The sequence below is a fragment of the Myodes glareolus genome, chromosome 10 (assembly GCF_982192425.1).
Source record: "Myodes glareolus chromosome 10, mMyoGla1.1, whole genome shotgun sequence".
Classification (NCBI taxonomy): Eukaryota; Metazoa; Chordata; class Mammalia; order Rodentia; family Cricetidae; genus Myodes; species Myodes glareolus.
The window spans coordinates 466995-488993 of record NC_142035.1 but is presented as its reverse complement, the minus strand read 5'-3'; the positions used below and the strand labels follow the sequence as shown (position 1 = coordinate 488993).

The 21999-nt window shown below is 49.4% G+C and overlaps 3 protein-coding genes across 6 annotated transcripts in view; 2 read left to right on the top strand and 1 right to left on the bottom strand.

Annotated features, from left to right (window-relative positions):
- The first annotated feature begins 8 nt into the window (after positions 1–8).
- Lime1 (Lck interacting transmembrane adaptor 1) lies at positions 9–2568 on the top strand. The gene is given in 6 exon segments (XM_085696853.2): positions 9–1299; positions 1442–1499; positions 1570–1657; positions 1755–1831; positions 1833–2105; positions 2208–2568. Coding segments are annotated over 6 exon segments (798 nt in total). The 5' UTR covers positions 9–1201; the 3' UTR covers positions 2412–2568.
- A 1343-nt stretch (positions 2569–3911) lies between these two features.
- Positions 3912–6348, top strand: Slc2a4rg (SLC2A4 regulator). Its single transcript, XM_085696182.2, is given in 10 exon segments — positions 3912–4794; positions 5004–5170; positions 5172–5223; positions 5268–5336; positions 5338–5369; positions 5432–5469; positions 5472–5510; positions 5513–5664; positions 5666–5826; positions 5913–6348. Coding segments are annotated over 10 exon segments (1128 nt in total). The 5' UTR covers positions 3912–4452; the 3' UTR covers positions 5989–6348.
- A 168-nt stretch (positions 6349–6516) lies between these two features.
- Zbtb46 (zinc finger and BTB domain containing 46) overlaps positions 6517–21999 on the bottom strand; it is a 74800-nt gene continuing 59317 nt past the window's right edge. For 3 of the 4 annotated variants that reach the window (XM_048441378.3, XM_085696851.2, XM_048441377.3), the window contains exons 4-5: positions 13554–13729; positions 6517–10148 (exon numbers count right to left, since the gene is read on the bottom strand). In XM_048441378.3, the coding sequence (XP_048297335.2) occupies positions 9744–10148; positions 13554–13729 (581 nt within the window). In that variant the 3' untranslated portion in view covers positions 6517–9743. Of the gene's footprint in view, positions 10149–12286; positions 12566–13553; positions 13730–21999 lie in introns of those variants that run through there. The other variant, XM_085696852.2, reaches the window with a different exon arrangement.

Genomic DNA, 21999 nt, shown 5'->3' with positions numbered 1-21999 from the left:
AGAGTCCAAGAGAGGAGCATTTCCCCTCTTCTCTCTTCTCTGACCAAGTGAGTAAGGTCATGGAGTGGCCCTTCAGTGCCCAGCACCCACAGACAGGTAGGATGTGTGAGGTGGAAACATCTTTGGGGAACACTGTCTGTGATGAAAGCAGGCAGGCCTGACTTAAGTGGGCTCTGTCCACCTACATCGGGGTGGAGGGCACTGTGCTAGTTTTGTGATAGTTGCCTATCGATGGCTAATAGCTAGGATGAGGCGTGAGGAGGTGAGCAGAGACCATGACAGCAACTGCGCAAGAGCCGTGTGGCTGCTGGGAGGTGCTCTGAGAGACACAGGAAATGAGGTGGAGCACACCAGCAGCCCACAAAGACCTTCCTGGCTGTCCTAGACAGGGCCAAGCAGCAACCCCACCGTGGCCTTGGTAAGTACCTGCCCCATTCTCCCTCCTGGGCCAGTCCTCAGACCTCTCCATACCCTGGGATCTGGGAGGGATGAACCCAGCCTGGATAGGCCATTGAGACTTAGCTGTAGCCAGGTTAGTCAGTTTGGGCCCCTGTTGTGTAAGATGCCTACACTCCAAGCTTGAACAGACAGGCCCTCACTTCAGAAGACTGCTCACCCTGAACTCTTGGGTGAGCACATAATCAGCTCTTCTAGGGGCAACTCCAGGAAAAGCAGGGATCCTGGAAAGGGAGGGATAGGGTGGGGATACTTGGCCTTCATAGCAGCTCCTCCTGTTCAGTGAGCCCCCCAACTGCTTAGCTTCTGTAGTGAGTACTCTAGAAACATCACCTGACACAAGGGGTCACTCCTGGGCAGTGGTGGTCGGAGGTGAAGTCTGTGGTCTGTGGCTCAAAGTCAGAGATGTCAGAGATTTCCCCAGCGGGTGGGTGTGAGTTACAGTGAGTACAGCCTTGTCCGGGTCATAGTCGCCCTGACCGTGTTCCTCCATCTCTAATAACTAAGGGAGTAGACAGAGCTTCACTCTTGTACCAGGAACCCTAGCCAGAGAAGGAAAGGTGGGTGCCCATGGGTCTGAGCAAAGATGCAAAGCCTGGGGGTTTCCGGTGTGCTGAGTCAACCAGGGAGGAAGAACCCACCAGCTGGGCGAGGGCTGCAGTAGAGCTGCAGGTGTGTGCTGGTCCCTGGGCAGCCCCCAGAGCTCATTCTTCTGTCCCCAGGTCCCCCTTCCCTGCTTTATAGGATGAGGCCACCAGTGCCTTCAGCCCCACTAGCCCTCTGGGTCCTGGGGTGCTTCTCCCTGCTCCTCTGGCTGTGGGCCCTGTGCACAGCCTGCCACAGGTATGTGCCTGGGGTTGTGTCTGCCCTCTCCACGTATGGCTCCGAGTCAGAAGTCCTCATGAGGGCTCTGCCTGTGCGTCTACACTGAGCCTGGGCCAGGACCTTCCTCTGCCCACTGGACTAACAGCACTCTTGCCCCTAGGAAGCGGGCTCAGAGGCAACAAACTGGGCTGCAGGGCAGTTTGATACCAGTGGAAATGGTGAGTGCCAGATTGTCCCTGGGGTCAGGGCAAGGACATCAGGGGATCAACCAGACTTCCTTACCCCTAGTCACTACTGAGACAGGCCCACGTCCGCTCCCTCAGCAAGTCTGACACCAGATTGCATGAGCTTCGCCAAGGCCTACGCTGCAGCATAGGTGAGCTCCTTGGGAGGCCATAAATGTAGGGCTGGCCCACTGGGGCCAGTCCTGTTGCCTTAGACTCTCAGTGACTTCTGCATTATCTTATCCCTAGCCCCACGGCCTGCTAGCATGGATCTCCTGCATCCACACTGGCTGGAGGTATCTAGGGGCAGCACCAGGTCTCAGGTAACCCCCCTCTGCCTTCCCACCTCGGCAGCTGCCCAGGGCCCCTCCTGCTGCCCCTGCAACTAGCCCTGAGGCCACTTATTCCAATGTCGGACTGGCTGCAATTCCCAGGGCCAGCCTGGCTGCTAGCCCTGTGGTGTGGGCTGGAACACAGCTGACCATTAGCTGTGCCAAGCTTGGGCCTGGGGCCGAGTATGCCTGTATCCAGAAGCGCAAAGAGACAGGACAGGGCTACCACGAATTGCAGGAGAAGGCTAAGGTGATCCCAGCTACTCAGGTAAAGTGAGCCTGGGTAGGGTAGGGTAGGGCAGATGGGACTGAACCCACCCTTGGCAGAGGACAATGCCAAGCCCTCCCTGGGTTTGCTTCCTCTCTCCAGATGGATCTCCTGTACTCCAGGGTCTGCAAGCCTAAAAGGAGAGACCCAAGACCTGGCACAGATCAGCCGGATCCCCAGAGTGGGAGAGGAATTGTGGCCCTTGGGAGTGATGTGGAATATGAGGCCATCACTCTCAGGGGCCAGGATATGAACCAAGATCCCTTAGAAAATGTGTATGAAAGCATCAGGGAGATGGGTCCCTGAGCAGCTGAGGCCTCACATCCTGTTTATTAACACACATTGACACAGTAAGGGTACCAAGGTTTGATTGCAGATCCTCCTGTGTCCTTCCACCCCCCACAGCTAACAGCACAAATTTCAGGTCCAGTCCTTGTGGCCTAATTAAATCTCTGTCACATAAGGTTGGCTCTCAGTTGCTTTTTTTTTTTTTTTTTTTTAAAGCTGGAATGATTGGAGTGGGAGTTTTCCGAAGGGGTTACAGATGTCCGTTTCTGATCTTTGGGAGAGTTTCCTTATACCTGGTTCCTGGCCCGAGTCTGTGGGCAGGAAAAAAAGGCAAACAAGCCTTTGGCTGTGGTGGTTTTCCCAGGCTGGGACAGCATGGCCAGTTGGAAGTAGGGGATCTGTACCTCAGATCCTCCTGGAGCTTCTGCCACCATCTCTTGAGGTTACATGCGTAGGCAGAGGTAGACAGTACGGTTTTAAAGAATAACCTATTCCCAAGAGGGCGGCCAAGAAGGCGCAGACCTTTCCCGGCTCTGATAGTTCAGTGCGCACTCCGGTTCCCTGGGAAAACCAGTCCTTGGGCTGCAGGGTGCGCAGGGTGCGCAGGGTCCAAGTCAAGGCTGTCAGCCTGAGTTGAGCTGGCCCCTCCCACTAGCCTGAGTTGGAGCCCCTGCGGGGCAAAGCTCGAACCACTTGGGGTGTTGGCCACGTGAGGGCCAATGGGCGTGCGCAGTGGGGCGGAGTTCGTAGGAGGATGTAGTCAAGCAGCTTCGGTGGCGCGGGTAGAGGTCGGATGGGGGGGGGGGGGGGTCGACCGACCTGGCTCTGATTTAGGTCCCAATCAGGCTAAGTCTAGCCTTACTAATGTAACGTAGGCTTCCGGACGCCCATGGAGGCTGAATGCACTCAGGAACTGGGTCGGCGGGTCTGTGAAAGTCACCCGTCCCACTCCAAGGGTCAGGACCTAGCGTCCATCCTTAGCCTCCCCAGAGCCCAGTGGGCTGCAGATCACGACTCAGTGCCTGAGTGCGGAGGGTCTGAGTCAGAGTGCCACACCACTGCCGGTACCGGTGGGCAGGAGGACTGCTAAATTTTTTCCCTGCAAAGATGGGCATCGGGTCTACATAAACTTTGGGCCCTGAAGGTGTGGCAGCTGGAAGTCTGTAAGAGTGTCCCTGCCTGTCCTCGGGTCAGGCCAAGCAAGACTGACAGACCAAGCAAAGGCTTCCCGCCACGGGAACAGGGGGCGGGGCTAGGGCGGGGCCATGCGGTACACACTAGCTGCATCTGGTGTGGTAGCTGGGTACTAAGCAGATTTGAGGTAGAGTCTGGGGTCCCCAGGCCAACTCCTCCACGGAGCCCTCCCACCCCCATTTTCAGGGTCCTACTATAGATGGAGTTCTCAGAGCCACAGGAACCTTAGGCTACGAAGTCAGGAGCCTCGGGAACCAATTCTGGAGCCTCAACACGGCTCCCAATGCCTTCTCTGCACATCCTGGTGCCAATGAAGAGGTGAGGTGGGACTGAGGAGCGGTGGATGCTGGCACAGATGGCAGCCTTTGAAGATTTCGGTGGAGAACAAGTCAGGGTCCCAACCTGACTAGCTGGGTCCCCGGCTTCCACCTCCCCACTTGCCAGCTCTATACTCCTGACTGACAGTGCAGCAGGGGCTGACTATTCAGTCCCCCAGGGCCTGGGAACCAGCCTGTGCTTAGAGCACAACCTCCCCAACTGCTCCGCCCTCCTACCCTACCCAACCCTCCCAAACCTAACCCTACCCCTGGCACTTGACCTACGGTTGCTATTGCACGGCCATGGTTACTGTGTGTTAGCAGAAAGGTCTGAGCCATAGCTGGCCTCACCCCTGCAAGTGGGCCTTCGGACCTCTGCTCAGCACCAGGGTCTAAAGGAGCCATTGTGGAACAAAGCTCAAGTTATGGAGAACTCAGGCCTTTTGTGGATCCCCATCCTGTTGTATAGTTCCTGGATTTCCAGCTCTGCAACCTAAGCTGGGGGTGAAGCCAGGCCTCCTGCCCAGAACTTGGAGTGGCGTAGCCTGATGCCCACATGTGTCCAGGCTGCAGATGTGTGCGGGGACCTGGGGAGGGGCCTAGAGCACTTGTTGACCCCTGACTTCATCTCCAGAATCCCCCCAGGAAAAGCCCAGCTGGAAGAAGTCATGGCTGATACAGCCCTTACAAGCCTATCTACCAGCCCCTCTGTCTGGGGGTACCAGCTGCTACCCTCAGCAGCTCAGATGAGGTTCAGATTTCTATGCTCAGCCATGGTCAGGGTCCAGAACTTCTGTTATTCCGGGATACTGAAGCCACCAAGCCTCTCTATGGGGCAAGCAATGCCCCCAAACCTAGTATGCCACTTTCTAAGCTTGTCCCGAGTTCTCTAAGAGTCCCTCACTGAGGCCAAAACTGCACCTCCACTTTGCTGGCCATGCCAAGCACTCCTGCCTTTCCTCGGCTAGAGAGGCTTCTCTCCAAGTCTCCGAGGCCAAATTCTCATAGTCGCCCCTGCTCCACAAGGCTCACCTGAACAGGTGGCAACTCAAAATCAGGGACTTGGAGAGAGCCAGCGGGAGTAATATCTGCAAAGTAGCTTGAGTCTTCCGAGCTCCTAAGTACTATGTCCCTGCAGACATGGAAGGAGCCCTGGAAGGAGGCCCTGGTTCATCTCTCAGGCAGCTACAGCAGCAGCAGCAGAAGCAACAGTGGGGGCTGGGGCTCGGACCTGACCAGTCACCAGTGTCTGTCACCCCTGCCTGCTCCCTGAAGCAGCTCACTTTCTGTGTGGGGAGGCCACTCTGAGAAAAGTGAAGGTAAGTATGGGGAAGACTGTTGACCTGGGCTCCCATCACTCCAGGGCTTTATTCAGGTCATGTTCCAGTGTCTGCGGAAGAGCTGTGGAAAGGTGATGAGTACAGCATCTCCATCAGGGGAAACACACCCACCTGGTGCACCTGCAGTGCGGTGGGACTGGGGGTTTTGCTAGGGTGGGATCAGGCCTGACAACTCTGTTCCTGGCAGGAGGCAGGCAGAGCCAGAGCAGAATGAAGGGGAGGAGGACTTTACTACACAGAGCTGGATGTTGGCTGGACATGTGGGCTGACCCAGGGTCTCCTACAGTCTCTAGGCCACTCCCCTTCCCTCATATGGAGCTCCCAGAGCTGCTGGAGCCCCCAGCTCTTTCCAGCCTGCTACAGCCCCTAACTTTGTTTCCATTTCCCAAACTCAGCTCTTCAGTTGTTCCACAGGTATGCCAGTGACCAAGCCTACCAGCAAGGTGAGGCCAGGTCTCAGAGCGCTCTAGAGAGGCACGACAGGGGTTGTGGCTCCTTCCAGAGCTGGTGGGCCCCCATCCACCTGGAGCCACAGCCCACTGAGGCCCAGGCCTACAGACCAGCTTTGCCTGCCAACCTGAGGTATGTGTTGTTTGAGGGTCTGGGATGTACTAGGTGGCAAAGGTCTTAGCTGACAATTCTCCATGCCCCCTGCATGGCCCCTCCAGGAAGCCCCGGGGTGATGCCAAGAAGTGCCAGAAAGTGTACTGCACGGACCACAGGGACCTGTGGTGCACAGCCTGAAGCTACAGCAAACCTGTGGTGGATTTGATGACCTCGGCTCCTAGAGGTGGAGGACTGAGTAATCAACTTACCCTGGAAGAAACGAGCGTTTTTTGCACTAAACCCTAACTGCATGCTGTCCTTTTGGCCCCAGGGACAGCTTGCCTCCCTGCCTGTCACTCACAGACTCATCAAAGATGTCAGTGGGCTCTGCTAGAGCCTGTTGCACTCTGGGAGATGTCAGAGAGAGTACTCTCCTGCCCACATTTGAAGATAGTGGTTCCTGACCAGACTGGGGCTGATATTTTACCATATTAATGAAGCTCAGGAGTCTTGTGTCTAGGTCATACCACAGAAAAATTAAAAACTGTGGGGATTGTTTGTTTGTTTGTTTTCCAGATTTCCAGATACCAATGTTATCTCCTGGGGAAAGAAGTGAAACTAGGAGGAAAATGGGAAATGAATGATAAGCATAGGGGCTGGAGGCTACCTCCATTCAGGTTGGGGTCCAAGGAAGGGTACTATTTGAAACCACACAGGAGGCATCTGCATGGAGCAGCAATTTCCCATTTTATTTAAAGTGATCGTTTTGCAAGAATGTCTACACTAATCCCATCACAGAAAGAAAACCCACAGGCAACCTGGAGTACACTGAGGCAGACAAGGAATCGCAAGAACCGCTAGAGAGAAGGTAATCTTTACTTGTTTGTGGGCGCTGTGAACCCCACAAACTGATTATGACAAGCCTTCTGCAAATATTAAACACATCATCAGTACAAACACAGGTTTATAATAATTAATATAAAGTCAATATAATATAGATTATCCCCAGGAAAAAAATCAATAATCTTCAAACACTGCCTTTTTTTCTTTTTGACAGATTGAAAGCATGTTAAAAAATAAATAAATAAGAAAAGCACACACACAGCACCCTCACTACAAGTGATTCTAAAAGAGCCACATACAAAACACAATAGAATCTAAAAAATAATACCACCATATGGCTTTCTGAGGAGTTGTACATGTCACAGAAGGAGCCAAAGTAAGATTATCTTCCATAATATTGCAAAAAGTTCCAGTTTTGCATTTCCTCAGGTTTTGTTTTGTTTTGTTTTTTTAAAAGAAAATGTGAAAAATTGGAAACATAACTGTGTCTTTTGAGTTAGGTCCCTGTCAAGTCCTAGGAGTGTCCTGTTCCCCAAAACTCAGAGTTCAAATATGCAAACTGGTCAGGATCCAGAGATCCATAAAAAATCATATCATTTTCCCACCTCAACCCTAACACCACCCACTCCATGGAATATATTTTCCACTTTGGTGTTACAAACACCAAAATACGGACACACACAAAAAAAATACAAAATGTGAAATGTAATCTACACATTTTCTTCATAAAAAAATATTTATTAGTTTGAACATTGAATAAAAAAAAATCACATAAAAAAACCCCAAAAAACAAAAAACTTCAATACATACGTCTTTTCCCTCCATGCCTCCTGAGATGGATGTGTTCATCTGGATCTCTAGAATTCCACTTTCCAACTGGAAACTGAGCCAGAACAAAGCCTGCCACATGGCAAACACTTGGAAGGTGGTGGGACCAGAACTGGGACCCTCAGTTTTCTGGTACAGTACTGGTTTTTAAGGAAGTGCCCTGTGGTACCAACAGGGAACCCCAGAAAGGCCAGCAAAGGCAAGTCTGGAAGGGAGGCCAGTCAGAGCAAGACATCCTGAGAGTGGAGGCACAGGTGCCTTGGGAGGTGGGCCAGGGGTCCTGGGTCCTGGGTCCTGGGCAGGGCAGCCTGAGAAGTAGGGACTGATACAAAAACCCAGAGACAGTGGTAGCAAAGGTCTAGCTTCCAAATGTATTTTATAAGAAAGTGTTTAGAAAAGGCATTGTAAAAGAGGGAGGAAGTTCTAGGTGTGGGAGCCCTCAGGGGACCTGGCAAGGCTAGACGGTCTCAACCTGGAGTTTTGTTGGTGTAAGGGGGTCTAGCTACGCCGCCACACTGGACGGAAATGTACTCCAGAACCAGCATGCCTCAGAGGGAGAGGGCGGAGTGGAGAGGACACAGCTTTCAGACAACAGCTCCGTTCCTCTTGACTGTTGTTTTGTTTAAAACAAAAGCTGTGACTCCTTCCTTCTGTAGGGCCAGCCCTGAATCCTTCTGTAGCTCAGGCAGCTGGTACTTGGGGAATGTCACCAGGTGACATATGCTCTTTATAACCACTGGGACCTAAATTAGTTTTATGGGGCTTCCTCTTACTTACCTAGTGAGAACAGAAGGGACGGGGTGCTAAAAGCCATTTGACTTAGTGTTTGAGAAAGGAAAACCAAAATTCTCTAATTGGCCCTAATGATTTAGCCCGATGAGCCCTTGCACAGGGTGGGGGCTAGCCCATCAGCACCTCACCAGAGGATCAGTGGGCCTTTGGGAGATGAGGTGGGCAAGGGATGGAATGTTCTTAGTTTGTTAGAAATGGCCTGGAGAAGAGGGCAGGCTGCAGCATCTGTATCTATCCTGCAGGTTACGTGGACAGCTGCTTCCCTGGGCCTCAGAGCCATAGAAATTCAGCCCACACTTTTCACAGAGCAAGTGTGAGCATCTTTAGAAATAACAGGAAGAGGACTTGATGAAGAGTTAAATGAAACCACTTGCGGAGTCCTGTCAAGTGAAAAAAACAATTTGAAAGAAAGTAACCTGTAGTAACCACCTGAAAATGTCTCTGACTTCTTTAAAATTTGGTTCCTAGGCAGGGAGGCGTCAGCAGCACACTGCAGCTAGGAACACCCACCTCCAGTGTTAGCAGCAACAAGGCAGGAGCTTGAGCTCTATCTGGTCCAAGGAGGGGTCAGCATGGGCGCAGGCAGAACTCAGGGTGCACAACGGGGCTCTCCAAGAAAGTGCACACGGAACAAAGAGCTGTGGCCCTTGCAACTCAACCATGTGGGCCTGAACGGGGAAAGTATCCAACCACAGGTCCCTTCTTGAACAGAGCCTTCTTCCTCTTTGGCCTGCCAGTTGGGTAGCTGCTTCCAACAGAGATAGCACCTGGAGCCTTGGGCTTCCAGAGAGGCATCTGCAGCCATTTTATGTTAAGCACCAAAGCCTGGAGGTAAGAGGATTGCAGGGCTTATGCCCACTAGATTCTACCAGCTGCCATGGGGCAGCAGGAACCAAGAGGACAAAGTGGCAGGGCCATTGCCCATAACCTGACTGCCAGAGGATGGGGGTGGAAGGAGACTGAGCAATGCTGTAGGTGGAACAGTTTGTATTTATGCAAAACTCAACACCTACTCAGATCTGAGGGCTGGGGGATCGCCCTCATGACCCTAACTAGTGCTGACCCGACCTAGTCACCGAGGCATCTTGCATTCCTAGCCAGGTTCACAGCAAAGGGCTCCTTTGATACCCTGAGGAAGCATGCCCAGGCCTTGGTGCAGCCCTGCTCACACATCTAGACACACCCGCTGGGGACTCCATTAATAATACCTGGGCAGGTGGGAGTAGGCCTCCCTTTTCCTAAACCTACACTCTACCCCTCACTTTGTGTTCGGTCCTAGTGCTCCCCCGTCTCTGGAGTCACATTCACTTCTTAGTTCACAGGACCAGTTTCTGCAAAGGGGGAGGGTTATAGGCCAGAGGAGGGCCTGAAGGAAGAGCGTCAAGGAGTCAGCATGGCCCTGCTCCTGGGTAAGTAAAGACCCACTAAGACACACACAGGTGTACAAAGCGATTCAGCCACCACCCACCCTGCCCACCAGAGCAAAGCCCCTAGGAGATCCAGGCAAAGTCCTTATCAGGCTCCCCAGAGGGGCTGTGCGGCCCCCGTGGAGAGTCCTCATCATCCTTGTCATCTTCCAGCAGCGCGTCCTCATGAGCCAAACCCACGTCGTCCTTCCATTTGGCCACATCCTCATCCTCATCCTCACCTAGCTCCTCCTCGCCTTCCCCTCGTGGATCATCAGGGTCTTCCAGGTATGGCCCTTCACCAGCAAACAGTGCCTCAGGAGAGCCCTCACCACCTCCACCATGGTCCAGTGGTGCGGCCACACCCCGGCCAGCACAGTCCGCACATACACCATGGCGACGAGAACCATGCTTAATGCCCACACTGGCTGCAGACATGAACACACGGCTGCACACCTTGCACACGTACTTCTTGTCCTTGCTGTGGACCTGGAGGACAGAACAATCAGCGGAGCAGTGTTGGAGTGAGGAGCACAATCTTTACTAGGCCATGAGAGACACAGGAGGGACAGTCCCTATCAGGGAAAGGAGGTGACATCTATCTGGAGCCAACATGGGCAGTATCACTAGAGACAGCAAATCATCCTGACTTAAAGGGGATACTACAGGCACCAGGTAAACAATGTCATGCACTCAGCTACAAGCTGGGCTAGTCCCAGCATATCCATATCCAAGTTCTCCCACTCAATGGTATGTAGGTATACTTCTCACTTGTCATACTCCTTCCTCTGCCTGAAGATCCCTTCCTATAAACTTCCCCGTAGGGCAGGATGAGGGGCTTCTATCAGATCCCTAGAGCAGCTCTGGAGCCCAGCTGCCATTAGCTCTGTACAGGCAGAGCAGCTGGCCCAGCAGCGGGTGATGCAGAATTAAATACAACACTGCTCACCTGAGTGCACAGGACATGTAGCCCATACACAACTGTGATTGGAAGCTGCAAGTGGAATCTGCCTTCCAGGAAGCCCAGGACAGACTGGTGGGTTGGGTCACATGGGAGTCGCAAGTGAGAGGGAGAGGGCTCAACATGGATGGGAAACAGTCTGGAACCTGGCAGCAGAGCAGTGCAGTGGAACCCTAGCCTGGCTGCTATGCACCTGTTTCCAATGAAAACGGGCAGCTCCTTCTATCCTGCTCTCTCAACTGAAAGGCAAGGACAGAGGTTAGCAATTAGGGTCTGCAGAAGAGGCATGGCAGCCAGGGAGGGACAGAAGCAGTGCCCTGTCCATTGTAGTATTTGGCAGGAAGACACCATACTCAGTAGAAGGTTCTTGAAAGTACAGAAGACAAAGGTCTGGAGCTCCTGGAGGGGACCCAGGAGACCTGAGCTTGAAGAAGTGTGCACAGGAACCAATGTACTCTATCTACAAAGTTGGCCTATGCAGAATTGCCTTCCTAGAGATGGGCAAAGACAAGGTAAATGGGATTTGTGGAGTACCCGTAGCCTTCTCAGCCTGCCAGCTCCACTGTGCCTGCTTCCATCTAAGATCTGACCCTAAGCTTCAAAACTGGAGATGAGGAACCCAGAGGAGACCATAGCTATCCCTGGCCAGGCGGCCCCAGGCCACACACAGATGGCCTGTTCTCGGTTCAGCAGTCTAGGGTAGGTTTTCTTGGCTGGAAGCTGGCCCAGATCCTAGGCTCCCAACTCCTTCCTGTGCTGCCACCAGGACCTGCCAGAGAACAGGCTACTGTGAGAGGGTGACTCACCTTTCTGAATCTGCCAGTTCCCCTACTATAAACACAACACATGATGGGAAAGGTCTGTCCACAAGATGTCACTGTGGTTCTAGTCTAGGCTTTGTGGCACTCTGCTGCTAAGCCCCTTGATGTTGTTATGGAGCAGTATAAACCCACTCCTTCCTGATCCCTGAGAAAGCACAGCAGTACAGCTCTCAGCACTGTCTCCACCTATGAAGGTTCCTGAGGGGGCTTTGCATGCCAAAAAAAAAAAAGTCAGGGCAGTAGATACTGCTGTGGAAAACATGGTGGTTTGGGCTTCAGAGCTGCCTCTAATGCAGAGGGCTCCACTTTTTCAAAGATTGGCACCCCAAGGAAGCTAAAGGATTAAACTATATGGACCCCTTTCTCATGCAAGCCCTGACATATGGGGCATCATCATCATTGAGCCTGGCACACAGGACGGCTTGGAACTTCTCCTCCTTCTGCTTCCTCCTCCAAAATGGGGGATTACAGACATGTGCTACCACACTAAGCTTCCACATTTTAAGTACATTTTTAGAACGTATGATGAAGAGCAGGCACAGTGAACCAACATCAAACAAAGTGAGTGTGGTTTGCTCAAGAAAATGCAGCAATGCACACTGTTAAGACTTTTCAACACCTATGAGCTTAAAAAAAAGACACAGTTCTCTCTGAGTAGGGAAAGCTGGGTGGAGGTGTCAGCATCCCACTTACAATTTTCTATAAGTTTGTAAAGCAATATTTATGGATGCAACAAAAAAAACCCACAAAACTAGTGAAAAGTACTTTCTTTTTCTTTTTTGAGACAAGATCACATGAATCCACTATGTAATTAAGGATGGCGGGGTTTTGTTGTTGGCTTTTTTTTTTTTTTTTTTTTTTTAGTTTTTTGAGAGAGGGTTTCTCTGTGTAGCTTTGGAACCTGTCCTGGAACTCACTCTGTAGACCAGGCTGACTCGCAGAGATCCACCTGCCTCTGCCTCCTGAGTGCTGGGACTAAAGACAAGTGACAGCACCACCTGGCTGGCCTTGAATATTTTTTTAAATTTATTGTATTTATGTGTGTGCGTGCACATCAACACCATTCTTGTCCACACAGAGGATAACCCACAGAAGTCTGTTCTCTCCTTCCAACCACGTGGATCCTGCGGATTAAACCCAAGTTGTCAGACTTAGTGGCAGGCATCCACTGAGACAACTAAAGGTCTTCACCTTGAACTTCTAATACTCCCCTACCCCTCCCCAAGTGCTGGCATCCCAGGAATGCACCATCACATGGTACCAGGGATTGAATCCAGGGCCTCACGCACATGAGGCAAGTACTCTACTAAGCCACATCCCCAGCCTCATTAGTAGAAAGATCTAAACCCAGCTCTAAGACCTCAAGCAGCTATGAGCGGCCGTGCACACAGATGCTAGGACCTGAGACTGGGGCAGGGGCTGGGTTTTGCTCACATCCTCAGAGTCACTAACTTTGGACAAGTCTGCAGGTAAGTCTACCAGCCTGCAATCAACCAACAAACTAAGGAATGGCCCAGCAGGCAGTGAGTTCTCACATGGAAGATGACTGCTGGCACCTGCAATCCACTCTCCTCTAAATGCGCCCCTCCCCGAGCCCTGGTTCATTTTTAGGGGCTCCAATTCCTTGAGTGCAGCATGCCATGAACTGCCTCTATCTGTTGATGTATCTTGCCTGAACCAATCTACCTGTTTCTGAACAACTTTTTCTGTCATCTCTTGGCCAAACAAAGTCATCCTTCAAACCCACTACTTGAAAATGGCAAGTTAGGTACTGACAGCCAGGCATAAGAGCTGGGATATAAACGGGCAGATCAAAGTGCAGATGGCGGTATACACTCTTCAGCGGCTGAGGGGGCCAGCAAGTGGACAGCATGCGATGTGGATGTGCTGCTACCCGACCCTGTACTCAGACAGGCCTGGAGCCCCTATGGAGAAGCACAGTGATGTCGCAAGGGGCAGTTCTCCCTGTTCTGTTCGACGCTTGCCTCTGAAAGGCACCTAGTACTGGGGGGTGTCCTGGGTATCCAACACCCTCCTGAGCTGCCTGTCAGGACATCTTAAGCTGCCCATCAAGTGCCCCGCCCCCACACCCCACTGGCACCCTGCACTCACCAGAGTATGTCGCTTCATGTGTTCTCGCCTAGTGAACTTCTTGCCACAGATCTCACAAGGGTAGGGTCGCTCTCCAGTGTGTGAGCGCATGTGTCGCTTAAGGATGCACTGGTGCATGGCCGAGAAGCTGCAGTAGGGGCACTTGAACTTCTTCCTAATCACTGTGAACTCGTTCACTGAAAGACAGTGGCAGAGACATTAGCACCTGACCCCATACTGCAAACCACCTCACTCTACCTTCAAACAGATGGTCTACCCACTCATCAGAGCACAAGGAGAGGGGTATACAGTTCTCAGGAGCCTCCCACAAAACAATCTTCCGGGCCTCTGCTAAGAACAGACCAAGAGCTTCGCTGAGCCAGCAGCTTGCTATGGGAACAAGTGACCCTGCACAGCTGTCTACACCCTATTCAGAGTTCCCTGGACACCAACGCATACTGTTGAGCAAGGGTATATCAGATGCAACCCTGGAGAGGAAGATAAGAAAAACAAGCATTCCAGTGTGGCACAGGGCAAAAAGTTAGAAAAAATAACCAAATGCTTTAATATAGTTCTGGCCTGACATCTGTAGCAAGAACACATCATTGCCATCTCTACTAAGTGGATACATTCAGTCTCAAAACTCAGGGAATCCCTCAGTGTCTCCAACGCTAGTCTGTTCCTGAGGCCCCAGCCCTGAGGGCACCCGAATGTGTGCAGGCCCTAATGACGTCAGAGAGACACCCCATGCTTCTCTGACAGAGCCATTCTAGGCACGTACCATGCGCTTCAGCGCTTCAGGCAGGTGAATACTGGGTAGGTGTCCTGTGCTAAAAAACAGAGTACTTGCTAGTCCTGGAGAGGCCCTGAGCATGCACCTAGTATCTGCAAGCCAGACTGTGGTCTCCAGAACCACTGCACACACCCCCAGCTTCTGTGTTCCTAAAAAAGATAGAAGTCCCTCGGGATTTCTCTTCCTTAAGATCTTAGCCAGGCCATGGTGATGCATGCCTTTAATCCCAGCACTCAGGAGGCAGAGGTAAGTGGATCTCTGTGAGTTCAAGGCCAGTCAGGTCTATGAAGCCAGTTCCAGGACAGGACAGGCAACAGAGAGAAATGCTGTCTTAAACAACAAAAACAACAAAAGATTTTAAAAATATTTAAGATCTGTGAGTGTGTGTGTACGTGTAGGCAAGCTGGTCTACAGGTAGGAGATAAGAGGGGGGAGGGAGATGCATCACAGCCTAGAGAATGAACTAGACACTGTGGTCAGTAATCTGGTTTCTTTTCCTTGTATGAACACTCTGTGTACACTGGACAGAATTTCATATGTAACATATTGTGACCTCATTTTAAAGCCATGATTTTTAACCACATATCTTTCTTTATTTTTATTTATTTATTTTTTGTGGTTTTTCAAGACAGGATTTCTCTGTAGCTTTGGAGCCTGTCCCGGGACTAGCTCCTAGTAGACCAGGCTGACCTTGAACTCACAGAGATCTGCCCGCCTCTCCCTCCCGAGTGCTAGGATTAAAGTCTTGCGCCACCGCAGTCTCGCAACCACAGATCTTAGAATCTGTCTGCTTTTGCTGTGCCTTCAGCCAAGCCCAGTGCCAGGGGAGTGTGTCAGGCCTTCCTGGAGCGGGTCCCAGGAGGGGACCTGAGCATCTGGCAGTGGTGGCCGTGGGATGTCAGGGTGTCTGTGTATATGAGATGGGAGGCACAGAGGCAAAGCAGCTGGCACCTGACTGCATAATGAAGACTAGCAGGTACTCATGCCAACTGACAAAGGGGACAGACATGCCTGGCCATTACCCACACCACTCCTGGAAGCTTCTAAAAGGAAAAACATGAGCTACTTTTTGTCTTTTCCTTCTAGGTCTTGGCTTGACTCACATTCCAGGTCACAGAACGCTCTTCAGACTAGTCTCATACTTCCATAATGGCTCTTCTCATTCCCATGACTCCTCTTACCACACCTAAAATAAACGGGCTACTCAAAGACAGAAAGGGGAAACAAGGAACCAATTTCTACAATGTTTCCTTTAAAGATATCCTGGGAATGTATCCGTTATTTCTATCCTCTTATAGGCACAAAAATTAAAATTTGGAATGATGGGGCTGCTGAGATGGCTCAACAATTAAGAGTGCATACCAGCCTTGCAGAGAACCTACATGCATAGCCACGGTAACTCCAGCTCCGCGCGGCCCAATACCCTCTTCTGGCCTCCATCGTACCACCCCACACATACGTTTATAAAACAAAGTACTGAATTTTTTAAATTATAGGAACTGGAAAAATGACTCAGTGGTTAGGAACACTTGCTGCTCTTTTTGAGGATCCAAGTGGTTTACAATTGTCTATAATTCCAGTTCCAGGGATCTGATGCCTTCTTTTGACCTCTGCGAGCACCAGGCATGCATGTGGTGCACATATATAGATGCAAGCAAACATTCATATGCACGAAAAATTTTTAACTGTTTTAATTGTATATTTATATTTAAGTACATAGTTCATACATGTTAAATTAGGACTTATAAATAGAAAGCTTTTTTATTTTGTTTTTTGAAGACAGGGTTTCACTATATAGCTCTGGTGGTTCTGTAACTCACTATGTAGACCAAGCTTGCCTCAAAGTCACAGGGATCCACCTGCTCCCACATGCTGGGATTAAAGGCATGCACCACCTCACCTAGCTACAGAAAGATTTTCCTTAGAAAAACAACTTAGACTGGACAAGTACCATGATCCCATCATTGTGACAGGCTTTGCCGAGAGTGGCAGATAGATACTTTGCTTAAACCCTGGACTTCCAAGCCAGGCAGTGGTGGCACATGCCTTTAATCCCAGCAATCAGAAGGCAGTGGCAGGTGGATCTCTGAGTTCAAAGCCAGGCTGATCTACAGAACAAGTTCCAGGACAACCAGAGCTACTCAGAGAGACCCTGTCACGAAAAAAACGAGAGAGAGAGAGAGAGAGAGAGAGAGAGAGAGAGAGAGAGAGAGAGAAGGTCAAGTCAACTACAAAGTCAGGACACGAGATGACATCAACAACAGGAGGAACTTGGCAGTGTCAGCCTTACTCCTAGAGACTGTAACACTTATATACACAGGAAACAGCTTTTGAAACTGCCTATAACTGATGAACAACTGCTTTTCTTTGTGTAACATGTAGTTTTGTCTCATTTACTCCTGCTAAGCCACAAGATGGTACCTTCAGACAGCAACAGTACCCCTCTGGCTGTAGAAGCCATAAGTGGTCACTCAAGAACCTCTTCATTACTGCCGGGAATGCAGAGAACCACCAGTGACCGGGACAGAGACAGGATAAGCAGGTTTGCTGTACGCAGATACTGAAGATGATGTCAGTGGGCACTTCCAAAATCATCAGCCACGAACCGTCCTGTGTGTGGTTCCTCATCGAGTGACAATTTCCAAACTACTTTGTGATGTACCTCATTAATGGAACCAAACGGTTATGCTTCGTTTTTCTGTTTATAAATGTACTAGGATGTCACTTTTTGTATTAAAATAACAAAGTTTAAAAAAAAAAGACATATTCAAATTGTTTTCAGAATTTTTAAACATTTGTTATTACATTTAATTATTTATTGGGGGGCATGCCTGGGACAGTTGGATGACAGCCAGATGCAGGAGTTGGTTCTTGCCTTCTTCTGTGTGGGCTCAAGGGATCAAGCTTGGTGATGAGTGTCTTTATTTGCTCAGTCATCTTGTCCGCACCCAGACAATTTTAATCTTATGGGAAGCGTTCATATCTTAAGGATCATCTGCAGCCTACTCAGAGCATCCCCGTAAGCCAAGCGAGTCAGCCCCAGAGGCAGTGAATGGCTGCTCTGCTCCTACTTTGTGTCTATCCAGTTATCCGACCACGATTGACTGGATTCAATCAACATCAGCCTGGGGAAGCACACAGTTGGTTCTTGTTTGTTGTGGCATAGTATTCCTTTGTGTGACCTAATCACAGCAAGCCCGTTTCTGCAGACTTATCTGGCTTAGGAAGCAGCGGTGCTGAAATGGGACCTGCGTGTGTGCCTTGGTGGTCAGGAACTCTTATCTCTCTTGGGCACCAAAGAAAGGAAATAGACCATAGACTAAAGGCTAAGAAGCTTTTTCCAAAGTTTACAACCCAACTCAAGTTGCTTTTGGTGCATGGCGAGGAGGACACAGAATTTTTCTTCTGGGTGGATTTCCAGTTCTCTCAGGACCATGTGTCAGACACAGTGCAGTCACTCATCCATGTGCACCAGTCTCTGCTGCAGTAATTCTGAACAGCTGGTACAGTGCCAGCCTGCACCAAGTTCTCCTCCACTTCCTAAGCTTTGATACAGGGAACCCTGGAGAGATGGCTACTTCCAGGCCTGGTCATTCCTTAAAATAAATGACTAGCTGTCATGGTTAATATTGTCACCTTGACATTATATAGAATCACCAAAGAGCCTCTGGGTATGCCTATGAAGGATCATCTAGATTGGGTTGAGGTAGGAAGATGCACCCTAAATGTCTGCAGCATCATTCCATGGGCTGGGGTTCTAGACTGCAAAAAAAGCAAAAGTTCAGCTGAGCACCAGCATCCATCACTCCTTGCTTTCTGACAGCAGATACAATGAGGTTGGCTGCCCCCTCAAGCTCCTGTCACCATGCCTTCTTCTCCATGATGGGCTAAAATAGACCCTTCCTTTCCCAGTTTGTTCATCACACATTTAATCACAGCAATGAGAAAAGCAATGCTCCAGAGCAACCAGAGTTTCACTCCTACCCATACTCTACAAGACGTCCACGCCCAGGACTACTGCTGCCTGCTCTAGATCCCCAGAGCAGGTGCCAGGGGACCAAGACTTATCCCTATCCTCCTTCCCCTACCTGGGTCTTCCCATGGAAACCACAGCAAGGTTCTTGCTTCCATGTCCTTCCCTCTGTCTGCCTCCCATGTCTAGGGTCAGCGAGTCTAAGAACCTTATTCCTTTAGGGGCCGTGTTTGTGCAGCAAGCACTCCTACCTACTGAGCCATCTCTGTTCATTTTTCTGTGCCGTTTCATGGTACCTTTACTTCCTGGGGCTACTTTCTTTAAATTTTGTTATTTTTACCTCCCTTTTTGACATAGAAATTAAAAACCTTCCTGTAGAGGATAATTAGCTATAAACAATTTTGGGTGTGGTCTACCAGTTTGATAGGATGTACTTTTAGTATCTATTCACCTGCAATTCTGATAATATTGACACAGAGGCAAGGACACCTTGATTTGAGGTAAGCCTAGGCTACAAAGAAAATCTTACCTTGAAACACAAAAACAGATGTGAATAGCACCACACACCTTTAACCTCAGCACTCAGGAAGTAGAGACAAGCAAAGGTCATCCTCAACTACATAGTGAGTCTGAGGTCAGTATGGGATACAGGAGACCTTATCTCAAGACAAGAAACAGACAGAGTGGTCATTCTGCAATAAAAGTTTTGAGGCTGAGGCAGGAAGATCCCAAGTTTGAAATCAACCTGGACTATTGTTCCAAAACAATAAATAGAAAGAAGGAGGGAGGGAAAAGGAGAGGAGGAAAGGGATGGGAGGGAGGAAAGGAGTGAGGAATGAAAGGAGGGAGGAAGGGAGGGAAGGAGAAAGAGAGTGAGTGTGTTTAGGTGCCGCCTAGTGTCTTCCTGCTACTGGACTCCACCCTGTTTGCCTGTAAGCACTTGCTCCACAAAGTCTTGGCCTTTGATACTGTATATAGCCCCAGCTGGTCTATGCTGGCAAAACTTTCCTCCTATGAGTTTGGAATATTCTGCACTTGTTGATGTACTGTAGAGTTCCTAATTGTGCTGTTGTAGGCCGACATGTCTGTGAATATAGACACAGAATTTAAGCAAAACAAAGTTGAATGCAGCACAATAGTAACATCTTGCACCCAGATGGGTTTGTTCCAGGAATTCAAGGTTGATTTAGCACTGAAAATGGTTCAAATCCTCTCCACTCTCACTGAGATTTTAGAGAATGCTAAAAGCCCCAGTCATAACCACATCCTTCTCCGTGTCCCTAGTCCTCCCAACTTCTGTTTCCTATGTCTATGAAGCTCAACCCAGGACGGCCCCTTCCACCACACACAGGACCCTCCAGCTACAGCACTTTAAACTACTGTGCAGTACACTGGTGTTTTCTTGGTGCATCTTTTTCTATCCTTTAGCTTTTAACTTTTCTTTGTCGTGTATAAGCTGAAAAAAAAAAAGGCAAGCAGTACTTTAGTGCCCCTTCCCCTAGCAGTATTATACTAAGTTATTTTTACTTTCTAAACAAAACAAAACCTGAGTAGGCACAGAACCCTGGGTCCCAGCGCCAGCTCTACATAAACCGGCACGTGGCACACGCTTGCAATAGTAGCTCTTGGAGGTAGAAGCAGAAGGGTCAGGAGCTCAAGTCTTCCTCAGCAACTTAGCAAGTTTAAGGATAGCTAGAGTCACAGGACACCTTATCTCAAACAAAGATTATTTTTTAAAAAAGTAAATGATACACACCTGCCATCCCAGCACTTAGGAAGTTGAGGCAAAAGGATCACATGAAGTCAGGAGTTCAAGGCTAACCTTGGTGAAATTTTGTCTGGTGTATGTGTGTGAGCCTGAGAAATCTATGAGGGAGAGTATTTAATCCATTCATATTAATACAAAGGTTTTTTTCTTTGTCGAGATAAAAGTCTTGCCTGCTATAGCCCAAGTTAGCCTCATACTTGACACAGCATCCTGAATGCTGGTGCGTTGTCACTAACGCAACCAAGTTCAAGCCACCATGACTTCCTATTTACCTTTCATCTTACGTTTTCATGGGTTATGTGTGTGCGCACATGCATACATGAGCATGAGTGTATATGTGTGGAGGCTGGAGGATGGCCTCGGCTGCCATCTTCAAAAATAGCAGACACTTTCCTTGACCTGGAACTTATCAATTAAGCTAGACTGTCTGGCCAGTGAGCCCCAGGGAACTTGTCCTCCTTACCACTGCTGGGATTACAAGTGTACACACCTGCACTTCCAGCTTTTTACGTGGATCTGGAGACTGAGCTCAGGTCCTTGTGCTTGGTCCTATCTTCCTAGCCCCTTGTTCTTTATCCTTGTGTGTGTTCAAATATCACTATTTTATTCTCCATTAGCCTTTCAGTTGTTTGTGAAAGGTTTAGTATGTTCTTATTCTTCTTTGTCATTATTCTCTGTGACTATGTAGAGAACTCAAGAACCAGTTAACAAGTCAGTTCTTCAACCTTGTGTTAACATTTTACTTCTATTCAAGTTGAAACACCGTAAGTCACCTACCACGTCCACCTCCTTCCCTTCTTCTTTGCATCAGCACCTAGCAGGCTTCTCCCTTCATTTTCTCACCTGGTCTAGGCTCCGCTTCCTGCTTGTCTGGCTCTGCTATCTAACTGGCATGGCCTCCAGATTTTATATTTCCTGTGCACTTCTGGAATGGTGGATATATGAAGGGTATTCTGGGCACATATATGCAGAGTGGGATACCTGATCTGTAGTTCTTGTTTTTGGTAATTTTGCCCCTTCATAATGCTCTGAAGACCCACCTCTTGGTCAATGACACAAAACACAGCCACTCTGTGCTCTCTAGTAAATGTGCCCGCGACGCCCGTGAAATGGAGGTGTTCCTCCTCAAGGCCTCCCAACAAGACTGCCCTAGAACTTCGTGCCTGGGGACATCTGGGTTTTTCTGTGTTTCTATAGCTGGATTTTGAATTTTTTAGGAGATGGGGGCACAGCTTTTCAAATGCTTGTTGCCTGGAGGTTAAGTCTGATTCAAACTGATTGCAGTTGAAATTGGAAGCTCAAAGAGTTTTCTCAAAGGTTTTAGCTGAGCATGGTGACATATGTGTGCTTCACCCTAGCACTTAGGAGGTGGAGGCAGAAGATCAGAAGTTGGAAGTTATCTTCAACTACATAGTAACTTTGAAGCTAATATGGACTAGGTGAGACTCTATCTCTAAATAAACAAACAAATAAAATTCCTTTGCAAGAATTTTTTTTCTTAGTACGTGACAAACTGCAAAATTACTGTGGTGAGCACTACATCACGCATTGAAGGCACAGACTAACTTGCAGAGTCAGGCTCCTGCCACCAGAGTGACGGTAAGTAAACACACACCCAACTACCTTTCTAGAAGTAAACATCCAAATTTATGAGACTACCTCCCTGCTTTTAAGAATTTCAGACACAGAGTGTCTTGTGGCAATTAATAGTCTAATACAGACAAAGCCAGCTTCTCACTGAAACTCTTCAAGAAAGATTGTCACGTGGTGAGATAGCCAAGTCCCCAATAGCAATACTTGAAACATTTCAATGAAATCAAATCAGATTACAGTGCCTATGAGCCTGTTGGAGAGGCTTCACATGCTTGGTGGCTGCTGTTGGAGCAAGGTAGCGTTAGCAGTACCAGTGATTCAGCCATCTATCTAGTTCATC